At 44.4% G+C, this 13,300-nt stretch overlaps 1 protein-coding gene across 1 annotated transcript in view; it reads left to right on the top strand.

Annotated features, from left to right (window-relative positions):
* SCD5 (stearoyl-CoA desaturase 5) overlaps positions 1–9,719 on the top strand; it is an 81,339-nt gene extending 71,620 nt beyond the window's left edge. Inside the window, exon 5 of the mRNA XM_007065635.4 lies at positions 7,783–9,719. Coding sequence (XP_007065697.1) covers positions 7,783–7,973 — 191 coding nt within the window. The 3' untranslated portion in view covers positions 7,974–9,719. The remainder of the gene's footprint in view (positions 1–7,782) is intronic.
* Positions 9,720–13,300: the final 3,581 nt, after the last annotated feature.

Raw genomic sequence — 13,300 nt, 5'->3', positions numbered from 1 at the left:
CTTCAGTTACATGAGCTTGTAGTTCACCTTTTGCTAGCTTGTCTATGAGCTTGGAATGAGAGGTCTGACAGTGGATGGTAGTTGGCTAGGACCGAAGCATTTAGGGTGGGTTACTTCAGCAATGGTCAGGCTAGTGTGTGTTTGAAGGAGGAAGGGAAGTTTCCTTCTGTGAATGAGGCATTGATCATTTCAGTCAGGAGTGGCACCAGTTGTTCAAGACTCTTTCACAAGTCAGGAAGGGCATGGGCTGGATTCACAGCTCTTGGCTGAGACTCCTTTAAGGTGTCAAGAACTTCTTGATGAATGAACTCTGGGAATGCAGGTGGGCTGTTTGGTTGGTGGGTGGAGGTGGAGTGGATTCCAGCTGTTTGAGCAGGCTTCCTAACGCTGCGTGATGTTTTCAGTGAAGTAGGACGATAGATCTTCACAGCACTTGGTGCTCTGCTGCACAGCAGGTTGTCTTCATTCAGGATTAATGAAGCTGTTTACCATCCTGGATAACTGCTTGGAGAGGGATTTGGCAGCCACAGTGGAGGCTGATAGGAAGATTCTCTTGGCTTGTAATATAGCCTCGGCCTAGGCTTTGAGGAATCTATGTTTCATCCTCTCTAAATCAGCCTTTGTTTTCTTCTATTGGTGCTCAAATTTCCATCCTTCTCTCTTCACCCAGCACAAGGCGTCAGTAGCCACGGAGATCTGTGTGAGCAATGTGGAAGAAGAGGCTGTGTGGGGGCCAGTGTGTCAGTGGCTGATTGTAGAAAGGTAACAAGGTTCTCAACCCCTCGTCCTGTGGATGGAGTGCTATTGTCCTTTGTCAGGCTTTGGAACTGGTTGGAGTCCATGAGTCTTCGTGGTTGAATCAGGATCATTGGACCTTCTTGTTGCCTGGGTGCTGGAAGGTCTCTGACCACTGCCTTCATGAGGTGATCATCTGTCTAAGACAGTGGCTGTGTTGTGATGTTCTCCATTTTGACATCTAGGCCAAAAAATAGGTCCAAGGTGTGACCAGCGCATGGGTTGGATCAGGGGTGACCAGTTCAAGTCCTAGGGTGGCAAGTGAGGAGATGAGTTAGGGGGCTTTGGCATCTGTGGCCTAGTCGAATGTGTGTGTTGAAATCTCCCAGGATGACAAGTCAGCAGCATTTCACCACCATCACTGACAAGGGGTCGGTGAGCTCCTTTGTGAATCATTTAATCTGTGGTGGTTTGTAAATGAGCATAAAACCTATGTTAGCTTTGGGTCTGGTTTCGACTGCCAGATGCATCAAATCAAAAGAAGTTGTCTTACATGAGGCACATCTCTTGCGTTGGATGTTTACTGAGAAGATGAATGCAGGGCCGTCTGCCGCCTTGTTCTGTCTAGGTCTGTGATGTACCTGGTATCCTGAGGGAATGAGGTGCGTGAGCACAGGGCTTGCTGAATCCAGTCAGGTCTTGGGGATGCAGACTATATTGGGTGCTTTGTCACTGATGAGGTTGTATATTGTTTGTTAGCGGAAAATCTTGCATTGTTCATCGTCAGCTTTAGTTTGTATTGCCTGCTTCTGGTCCCTGCCTCAGTAGGGGTCTTGTACAGTGTGTAGGCATTAAATGTCTGAAATCGGGTTTCTTTTTTCCATTTCCTTGGACAGTTCTTCCCAATTAGAACAGTAATAGGTGGTGATGTAGAGGTTGCTCGGGTTGGGAAGTTGTTACAGATTCCACCCTTAGATGCTAAGTATGGATTTAGGCTCCTATGAGGTCCCTACTTCGGACCATCTTAGCTTCTGTATTCATCATACATAACTGAACCTGACTTCTGCTCTTCCCACTATCCGTGCTTCTGAGCTTGTGATAGTCTATCTCCTCCTCCTCCCCTTTTAATCACAATAATTTTGCCTACTGGACGGCACACATCTGTGTCCCAAAACCAAAGCTCTGGCCTGCTACTCTAACCAATAAAAACAGATATTTCCCACTTCCCGGGGCTAACCCAGCATTAATTGAAGCCTCATACCATATGATTACCCTCTTCCCTTATTATTTGAATAGACTAGTATAGTGGCTATTTTGACAGTCAATCGCACTGTTGCCACACGTAAATACTGCATGAATGTCAGACACCCTTGAATGCAAATGTCAGGGCCTGGGCACATTCCCCTTGAACAAGTGCTGCAATGAAATGAATAGGAAGGGTTATTAGCTGCCACAGGGGATGTTCAGTGTTTTCTGTAATAGAAAGGAAGTCAGGGAGCTTATCTCTGCTCTCACCTCCGCCTGACTCCTCCACTCTCTCCCACTGCAGGTTTTCTCGGCTCCCTGCTGCTGCATAGTTTTTATCCCTCTCTCTTATAACTGTCTTAAGAGTTCTACCAGCATATGACTCAAGCCCTGTTAGGAAAGAACTGCTACGCTTCTCTCTGTTACCTTAACTGAAACATCCATTCAGCAGCGAGCTGTTTGATGGGGAACCTGAGCTATTTCCTCAGAATGCTAAACTTATTCTTTTGGGTTCACAGAATGATAGAAGATTAGGGTTGGAAGAGACCTCAGAAGGTCACCTAGTCCAACCCTCAATGCTCTGATTCAGATACATGTGTAGGGCTCTGGCTGATGGCAGCATGTCCTGTCTAATAGCTGGGCTAGATGCTGCCAAAGCTTGTCAGGAATGGGAGACTGGAACCAATACTGAAACCAGTTTAGCTTATAGCGTGTGTGAGACAAAAAACCTTGCGCCGCCCTGTGATAGAGGCATGGTTGAGCCTCAAGTCTCGGTTGAGCTGAAAAGAGATTTGTTTTGCCTACGCTAGCAGTCAAGCTGTTTTCAACAGTGGGGCCTTTTGGTTCATTTGTGACAGCCTTGGAATAGGCCAATTTTGTGATAGAGCCGAAAGGGAACTTCTTCCATAGTTCTCATCCAGGGGTGTCCTTGTAAAATCACGTTGGATCACTCCTGTCTCGGGGGGCACCTCCCTGTGGCCACAGCTGGGGATTAGCTCATGACCAATCTGACGCCCCCCTCCTTCAGTTTCTCACCCCATTGTCTCATTCTCTTCTCTCTCTCTGGAGTCAGGTTACTGCCCCTCCATCCCTCAGGGTGCTCTCTCTTCATGGCTTGGTCCTCTGGCCAGGTCACTGTAGTCTTTCCCTTCCAGGGTCTCAAAGTCCTACTGGACAAACTGACTCAAGCAGTCTTCTGCTCTACTGCCCAGTCTGTGCCACTTCCCCAGTGGCTGGTAGGGAACCCAGGCCTGCCCCCTACTCTGGGTTCCAGCCCAGGGACTTCTACAACCAATGGGCAAGGTCTGCACTGTCCCAGATCTTGCTGCTGTTTCCCTTAGCTGCTTCCTACTTCACCTCTTTCCAGCTCCTTCTCTACCCTCATCTGGGTACTCCCTTCCCAGGGCTTCTAATCCCCCCTCCCATTTGTTCCTTTCCCTCTCTAAGCCCAGAAAGTTACTGCAGCCCCCTTCTTATTCCCTAATTCCTGGATTTAGAGCAGTTTAGTCTGCCTCTTGCTCAGCTGGGCTTCATCATCAACTAAAAGTTTCATAGATTCATAGATATTAAGGTCAGAAGGGACCATTAGGATCATCTCGTCTGACCTCCTGCACAATGCAGGCCACAAAATCTCAACCACACACTCCTGCGAAAAACCTCTCACCTATGCCTGAGCTATTGAAGTCCTCGAATCGTGGTTTAAAGACTTCAAGGAGCAGAGAATCCTCCAGAAAGTGACCCGTGCCCTATGCTACAGAGGAAGGCAAAAAACCTCCAGGGCCTCTTCCAATCTGCCCTGGAGGAAAATTCCTTCCCGACCCCAAATATGGCGATCAGCTGAACCCTGAGCATATGGGCAAGATTCACCAGCCAGATACCCAGGAAAGAATTCTCTGTAGTAACTCAGATCCCACCCCATCTCACATCCCATCACAGGCCATTAGGCCTATTTACCATGAATATTTAAAGATTAATTAATTGCCAAAATCATGTTATCCCATCATACCATCTCCTCCATAAACTTATAGCGTTTAATCTTAAAGCCAGATAGGTCTTTTGCCCCCACTGCTTCCCTTGGAAGGCTGTTCCAAAAGTTCACTCCTCTGATGGTTAGAAACCTTCGTCTAATTTCAAGTCAAAACTTCCTAATGACCAGTTTCTATCCATTTGTTCTTATGTCCACATTGGTACTGAGCTTAAGTAATTCCTCTCCCTCTCCAGTATTTATCCCTCTGATATATTTATAGAGAGCAATCATATCTCCCTTCAACCTTCTTTTAGTTAGGCTAAACAAGCCAAGCTCCTTGAGTCTCCTTTCATAAGACAGGTTTTCCATTCCTCAGATCATCCCAGTAGCCCTTCTCTGTACCTGTTCCAGTTTGAGTTCATCCTTCTAAAACATGGGAGACCAGAACTGCACACAGTATTACAGATGAGGTCTCAACAGTGCCTTGTATAACGGTACTAACACCTCCTTATCTCTACTGGAAATAGAATAATAGAATATCAGGGTTGGAAGGGACCTCACGAGGTCATCTAGTCCAACCCCCTGCTCAAAGCAGGACCGATCCCTGACTAAATCATCCCAGCCAGGGCTTTGTCAAGCCTGACCTTAAAAACTTCTAGGGAAGGAGACTCCACCACCTCCCTAGGTAACGCAATACCTCGCCTGATGCATCCCAGGACCGCATTAGCTTTTTTCATGGCCATATCACATTGGTGGCTCATAGTCAACCTATGATCAACCAATACTCCAAGGTCCTTCTCCTCCTCCGTTACTTCTAATTGATGCGTCCCCAGCTTATAACTGAAATTCTTGTTATTAATCCCTAAATGCATAACCTTACACTTCTCACTATTAAATTTCATCCTATTACTATTACTCCAGTTTACAAGGTCATCCAAATCTTCCTGTATGATATCCCAGTCTCTCTCTAAATTAGCAATACCTCCCAGCTTTGTATCATCCGCAAACTTTATTAGCACATTCCCACTTTTTGTGCCGAGGTCAGTAATAAAAAGATTAAATAAGATTGGTCCCAAAACTGATCCCTGAGGAACTCCACTGGTAACCTCCCTCTAGCCTGACAGTTCACCTTTCAGTGGGACTTGCTGTAGTCTCCCTGTTCACCATTTCCTTATCCACCTTTCAGTTTTCATACTAATCCCCATCTTTTCCAATTTAACTAATAATTCCCCATGTGGCACGGTATCAAACGCCTTACTGAAATCTAGGTAAATTAGATCCACGGCATTTCCTTTGTCTAAAAAATATGTTACTTTCTCAAAGAAGGAGATCGGGTTGGTTTGGCACGATCTACCTTTTGTAAAACTATTTTGTATTTTGTCCCATTTACCATTGACCTCAATGTCCTTAACTACTTCAGAACTTTTTCCAACACCTTGCATACTACAGATGTCAAACTAACAGGCCTGTAGTTACCCGGGTCACTTTTTTTTCCCCTTTCTTAAAAATAGGAACTATGTTAGCAATTCTCCAATCATACAGTACAACCCCTGAGTTTACAGATTCATTAAAAATTCTTGCTAATGGGCTTGCAATTTCATGTGCCAATTCCTTTAATATTCTTGGATGAAGATTATCTGGGCCCCCCGATTTAGTCCCATTAAGCTGTTCGAGTCTGGCTTCTACCTCAGCTGTGGTAATATCTACCTCCATATCCTCATTCCCATTTGTCATGCTACCATTATCCCTAAGATCCTCTTTAGCCTTATTAAAGACTGAGGCAAAGTATTTGTTTAGATATTGGGCCATGCCTAGATTATCCTTGACCTCCAATCCATCCTCAGTGTTTAGCGGTTCCACTTCTTCTTCTTTGTTTTCTTCTTATTTATGTGGCTGTAGAACCTTTTACTATTGGTTTTAATTCCCTTTGCAAGGTCCAACTCTACTTGACTTTTAGCCTGTCTCACTTTATCCCTACATGTTCTGACCTCAATAAGGTAGCTTTCCTTGCTGATCCCTCCCATCTTCCACTCCCTGTATGCTTTCTGCTTTTTCTTAATCACCTCTCTGAGATGCTTGCTCATCCAGATTGGTCTACAACTCTGCCTATAAATTTTTTCCCTTTTCTTGGGATGCAAGCTTCCGATAACTTCTGCAGCTTTGATTTAAAGTAATCCCAGGCCTCCTCTGCCTTTAGATCCATAAGTTCTTCAGTCCAATCCACTTCCCTAACTAATTTCCTTAATTTTTGAAAGTCAGCGCTTTTGAAATCAAAAACCCTAGTTGCAGATTTATTTTTGTTAATCCTTCCGTTCAGTTTGAACTGAATTAGCTCATGATCACTTGAACCAAGGTAGTCCCCTACAACCATTTCTTCTATGAGGTTCTCACTACTCACCAAAACCAAATCTAAAATGGCATCCCCTCTAGTCGGTTCTGCAACTACTTGATGAAGGAATCCATCAGCTATCGCATCTAGGAAAATCTGAGCCCTATTATTATTACTAGTACTCGTCCTCCAGTCTATATCTGGGAAGTTAAAGTCTCCCATGATCACGCAGTTTCCATTAGTATTTACTTCATTAAAAACATTCAGCCCTGACTCTTCTTCTCCAGCCTCCCTGTGCAGCCTGTCTCAGGGTTAATTGCCTCTTCCTCTCTACTCAGACCTTGTGAAGTAGGCACCCCAGGCCCTTCTTGTTTTCCATCATGTGGTTTAGCAATAGGGGATTGTTTGTCAAATGTCTTTGCTGCCCCCTCTCAGTGGGGGAAGCAAAACCACAATGCATTTTATTGATGTGATGACCAAGTTTGCTACAGAAACCTTGTATAGATAAAGATGTAGCTTCCTGTGAACTGAATTAAGCTACATCAATGTAAACCAGAGGTGGGCAAACTATCGTCCATGGGCCACATCCAGCCTGGCCCCTGAGCTCCTGGCCTGGGAGGCTAGCCCCTGGCCCCTCCCCTGCTGTTCTCCCTCCCCCGCAGCCATGCTGCCGCGCGGGCATCAGCACTGCAGGCCCCTGCCGCTCTGAGTGGCATGGTAAGGGGGCGGCGGTGGCATGCTCATGGCGGTGTAGGGGTTGGGTAGGGAGTCCCGGGGGGCAGTCAGGGGACAGGGAGCGGTTGGATGGGGCGGAGGTTCTGGGGCGGGGTGGTCAGGGGTCGGGGTACAGGGGGGGTTGGATAGGGTATGGGAGTCCCGGGGGGCCTGTCGGTGGATGGGGGGTGGATAGGGGTCGGGGGCCAGTCAGGGGACAGGGAGCGGGGGGGGGTTGGATAGCAGGTGGGATCCGGGGGGGGGGGGGCGGCTTGGGGCAGGGGGTCCTGGGAGGGAACGGTCAGGGGACAAGGAGCAAGGGGGGTTGGATGGGTCGGGCGTTCTGAGGAGGGCGGGAAGTGGGAGGGGGCGGATGGGGGCAGGGGCCAGGCTGTTCTGGGGAGCACAGCCTTCCCTACCTGGCCCTCCATACAGTTTCGCAGCCCGATGTGGCCCTTGGGCCAAAAAGTTTGCCCGCCCCTGATGTAAACCAACTGTAAATTGAGATGAGTATCCACACCGCAGTTTGCCCAGTTTAACTAAATCAATGTAAAACCCAATATTTGTGAAACTGGTGCAACTTTTTCAAAAAGGGAAGCCAGAGATAGATAGATGAGGCCACGATCCTGCAACTTTTTCCCTCTGCATTTTAAATCAATGATGCACCTGGTGGGGTTGCACCAGGGTAGAACATGTTACAGAGTCGGGTATCTTCTATCTATCTCCCTAATCTATCTAATCACAAGACGTATGTTGGCCACTGCACTTAAAATCTCTCTTTTTGCTTTTCCAGGTGAAGGCTTCCACAATTACCATCACACCTTTCCATTTGATTATTCAGCCAGCGAGCTTGGCTTGAAATTCAACCCAACCACATGGTTCATTGACTTCATGTTTTGGTTGGGGTTGGTTACTGACCGAAAACAGGCTCCCAAGGAGATGATCTTAGCCCGCAAAGAGAGGACTGGTGATGGCAGTGCTTGAAAATGTAACATTTCTGTGTAAATCGATGCTGTCGTGTGTGTCTGTATGTGTGTGTGTGTGTGCATTTTTTCCTTTGGGAAAAATAGTTTTTTCAGATAAAATGGGCTAAATTAATCCCTGGGATAACTCCATTTACTTTAGTGGCTTTATGTCAGGGGTGAATTTCGTCCCAATTTTTTTCGTATTAGTTGTTTTATGTCCAAATCCCAGACTATTAAGTGTAAAAATATTGGATATTATTTAATATTAGTGTTAAACATCCTAGATCTTTGATTTTAGTCATTCTAGTTTAAGTCCAGTGTACACTGTAATATGCTTGTTCGTGTTAACCCTGGCAAGATGGAGGAGTTAACTATCCTTTCAAAGTGCGGTCCAGGTGAATGTTTGTTTTGTTTTTACTAGTCAACCAAACATACTTTGAGACATAATTTTTTTTTTTTTGGGGGGGGGGGGGGGAGCAGCGAGGGGGGTTGCAGATAGGGCCTGATATGCTGTTGCAAAAACAAACAGAAAAGAATGTTTAAAAAATCCCCTGTACTGGGGAAAAATCAGTTTTAAAAAAGATGTTTGTCTGAAAATCTGTTTCCTTATTTTTCTTTATCCTGGTTGTAAGACCCTTGCTCCACTGTCGTTGTTTGTATGAAATTCATTTATTGCTAAGCAGGCTTTTGTGTTAAAAGCTACACACTATACAAGCCAAAATACAAACTGATGCCATGCTTAGCTGATTCATTCATTGTCACATAAACATTGTAACTCGTAATGATATACTGCTCAACTACGTCTTAAACCAAAAAAAGCTTCGATTTAAATGTTTGGAGACCTAATTTATATTCTAACAGGTCACAGCCACAGCTGCATGCATATTTTAGCTACTTCTGCACAATAGGTGTCTTAATTTTTTTCCCAGCTTTCACTATCAGGTCTTTAAAACCTGGCCTTTATCTAGATCACAGTTTTTCCTAATGTTACAACTGCATGCAGCCTCTATTGGTTTCAGAGCAAAATATATATTAAAAAAGTTATATAGCTTCTGGATTTAACAGTTGCCTTGTAAAAGCAGCACGTCCGATTTAATGGGACCTACAGCCCTTTGTATTAGATGGTAGCCAGTGCAGGAGAAAGGCTTTATATTGTCTGCACTGGAGCACTTTTGAAGACAGAGGGCCTGATTCTCATTTACAGGGTTTGTCTACACTTAAAATGCTACAGCTGCACCGCTTCACGGCCTATGCTGATGGGAGGGGTTAGGTACTCCACCTCCCCGAGAGGCAGTAACTAGCTCGATGGAAGAATTCTTCTATCAACCTAGCGTTGTCTACATAGGGGCTTAGGTCGGCTTAACTATGCTCTGGGGTGTGTAGATTTTTCACACCCCTGACCAACATAGTTAAACCGGTCTAATTTTCTAGTGTAGCCCAGGCCTAAGATTCCCTTTGCCCTTTTCTGGCAGCGTGCATGTGGCCACTTTCACGCCCATTTACACTGCAAAGGGAGGGGGGAGGGATAGTCTTAGTATAAATGAGAATCAGGCCAAGTTATTTTCAGGAAAGATGTACAATTTTCAAACCAAACTCAGTTCTTTTGGGTTTGTTTCGGTTTTCTTTAGTTTTGTTTTTTTAAATGATGCCAATATAAAATAATTTTCCTTATTCTGTACTTCATCCAGCAGGCGTTTAACAGTGTTAATTTGCCATTAATGACATGTAAACTCTTGAATAATTTACAATAAACAGCTATGAATTAGCCTGTGGCCTGGTCCTTATTTGAAGATCTTTCATTAAATGGCGGTTTTATGAATGAATGATCAAAAATATTACACTCCAGCTCTGTGGCCAGTGGTTACTACAATCCTTTGTGAAGTCTCATCTAGGTCTGAACATGGCTCCACCCATTACCATAATATCTACCACCTCAAAACATTAATGAATTCATCCTCACATCATCCCTATTTGACAGGTGGGGAAACTGAGGCACAGCTATGGGAAGGGACTTGTTCAAGTTCGCATAGGACATTAGTATCAGAGCCAGGAACAAAACCCAAATCTCCTGAGTCCTTGTCCAAGGTCTTAGCTACAAGATCATCACCTGCTTTCTCGCTTCCTTGAATCTTACAGTTGGGCCCAACAAAGAGTGGCTAAAATGAGCAGGAACCCACATGTGCAAAATGTAGCTGGTTGGTGGATTTGGAGGTCATGATGTGTATGTGAGGGAGTGTGGCAAGGGAGAGATACATATGCCTCTCATAGATGATTTGTTCCTTTATAAAAAGTCCTGTTGTTATTGTGGTTTACCAGATTGGGGAAATAACGTGAATTCAATGGAGAGCTAAATTTGGGTTTATAGCTTTCAGTTAATCTTTGGAATGAAGGATCTCAAAATTATACCAGTACTATCCCTGGACTGTGTTGAGTTCACTTCTCACCAAGCACATCTATAGAGCAAAACTTCACTACTTCCTATTATGGACCCAATCCTGCAAATAGATGTATTGGTGTGAATCTTTATGACTGCATGGAGTTAAACTGAATTCAATGGTATTTTGCACTGATGTAAGAGATCTGCACTAGATCACATTTCAGCAGTACTAGGACCTAAAACTTTGCAAATAACAGATGCTTTTTGTGAATTCGAGAGCCAGCAAAGAAACATGATTTTGTAAAAAAAAAAAAAAAAAAAAATTAAGGCTACTAAATCAAAACAATGTGCTTTGTACTTCTTTGTGCTTTACTTTCTTCTTTACTTTGCATTTCGGTGGCTAAAGATAAGCACCTAAATCAGCATGCAGCAGAGCTGGTTGAAAAATACCAATAATTTTCACAGGAAATTTTTGGGGGAAAACAAAAATGTTCCTGGGAAATTTTGAAAGATTTTGACAAAAATCTTAAACCAGAAATGGAAAATGTTTTGCTTTTTGCAAACTGCTTTTGGTAAAAAAATTTATATATATGTTAACATTTTCAGTTTCCCATTTTTCATCAGAAGCCCAGAAAATTTCCACCAAAATAAGGCATTTCTAAGACAAAAATTCAGTTTGATCAGAAGACCCATTTTTTGGTCACCGAAATATTTCTGTGAACAAATTTCAACTGGCTCTGATATTTAGGCTCCTGAATAAAAGCAGCCTGATTTTCACAGGTGCTAATGTCACAGCTCCCTTTGATCTCAATCTGAGTAGGAGCAAGCTTTATCTACACGTATCATACCAGACTGAAATCCCCCAAGTCAGAACATCACCAAGTCCCTCCCTTGGTGGCAGATTCCTTATCCTTAAACTGGGGCCTGTAATATTCATCATACTAGACTCATTGAGCCATTGTGGAAACAGTGATGCAGCCTGCTAGGGCTGACCTTCCAGAGGCAGAACACTGGAGCAGAGAAGCAAGGAAGAAGGTAGGACTTGAGGTGAGGACGGATGAAGAGCAAAAAAGTAGTATGAGGGAACAGGGTGAAAAATATGCCAGTGGACAGAACCTAGGAGGGAATGGCAATGGGGTTTTTTGTTTTAAAATATAGTCAACCAAACCATATCCCTGAACTCTGATTTTCCCTAGCCCTCCAACAGACTTCATTCAGCCCATTATCCCCTGGTATTCACACACTGTTCATGCTGAGTGCCTGATTTCCAAAAGACCTAATCCCTTTCTTCTTCTTCTTCGGTGGAGTTCATTGGAGTGATGCTGATTGACACAAGCTGAGAACCTGGCCCTCACATGTAGTTCAGAGCCACAGGGCCAGATTCTGCTGTCAGTTACACCATCAGCAACCCAGAGTAACTCCCTGGATTTCAAGTGTTATGCCTGCTATACAGCCGAGTGGCTAAGAGCACAGTCTGACCCAAGGTCATGGTAACAGCCTGCCCTGTTACAAACATCCTTTCTGACGATCTCCTCTCTGTGCCAGATGCTGTTGGGACAGCCAGACTTCTTCACAAGCTCACAAACTGCGGGCCAGCTCTTTAGCCACTTCAGTGGAGCTACGCCGACTTACATGAGCAGGATAGCTCTCTGTGGGTCTGCAGTTCAAGTCCCAGCTTTCTCAGTCAGCAGCTTGCTCTGTTTTCCCAGATCTGCAGGCAGACAGGATTACGCTTATAATACCTTTTGCTTAACAGACAGATTGTGTACACACCTCTGCTATGCCATATGTCAGACATATTACAATTTATTAACAGAGTGACACCTTGGGAGGGGAAAGGGTGCTGAAGCATGTGACAGGCACGCATAGGAAAATAAAATACATTAAAGAGAAAACCCATACTGGTGTGGTCAGATATACCCACTTTGCACTGTCCAGAAGTACACCATGGTGAATGGAGTTCTGAGGACCCAACAACATTCTCCACGTAGGTCTAACACTGGAAAAACAGCCATTGCAGTTATTTTGGCCATATAATTGGCTACATGGCAGGATGCAGTTAATCTCTTACAGGCTGTTAGGGCAGAGGGACTGGTTAGCTGGTGAGGCAGGTTTCACTGTGCTCTTGAAATAATTCATATTGTCTGTAATAACTCAACACCAAAATAGGGCTCTGCGTACGGTAACGAATCATTTCATTACATGTTTGCATACTGTGGCCTGCATTTGCAAAACTGGCTAATGATTTTGGTACTTCAACTTCAGGTTGTCCAATTTGATATGTTTGAAAAAGGGCTGATTTTCAGAGGGCAGCTACTCAGCATTTAGGGCCCCTTCAGGTGTCTCAGGTTGAGCACCCCAAATCAGTCACTTTTGCAAGTTTAGGCCTATTAGATAATGCACTGAGACAGGATTTTTCTACTACCCTAAATACAGGAGCAACAGCTTGACATATTTTTGCATCCTTTGGGGGTTACCCTATTCTATTGCCACGGTGTTCCACACTAGATTTCTAGACAGTTGTTCTCTGATCACTTTTCTAATCTGTTTTATTCTTTAATTTTGGCCAGGTCTTGCAATAAGGTCCCGACAGGTGGAGCTCACCGCAGGATTAGGACCTGTGTACTACACATTCTCTTATCAACCAGCAGCACAGCCTTCTTTAGTGGCCATGCAGGAGATGAACCAGTTAAGTATGCAGATAACTAACATGGATTTTGACTATCTGCACATTTTCTCCATTACCCTGAGGCCTTGGCTATACTAGGGAAATATTGGAGCAGTTGCCCACTATTATTAATTTTGGTTCACCCGCAAACAAGAGTAGGAACACTTTCAAAAACTGTCCTTGTGTAGCTAAGGCCTATGTTATTCTACTTAGTCTGTGTTACACGTTGTATTAGCACAGTCTACTGTGTGCATGACTTTCACGGCTGCATTTGTCTGGCATATGTAGCCCATCTTTCAAG

The sequence above is a fragment of the Chelonia mydas genome, chromosome 4 (assembly GCF_015237465.2).
Source record: "Chelonia mydas isolate rCheMyd1 chromosome 4, rCheMyd1.pri.v2, whole genome shotgun sequence".
NCBI lineage: Eukaryota > Metazoa > Chordata > Testudines > Cheloniidae > Chelonia > Chelonia mydas.
Note: the sequence above shows the minus strand (reverse complement) of the source record. Positions and strands in the feature narration are given on the sequence as shown.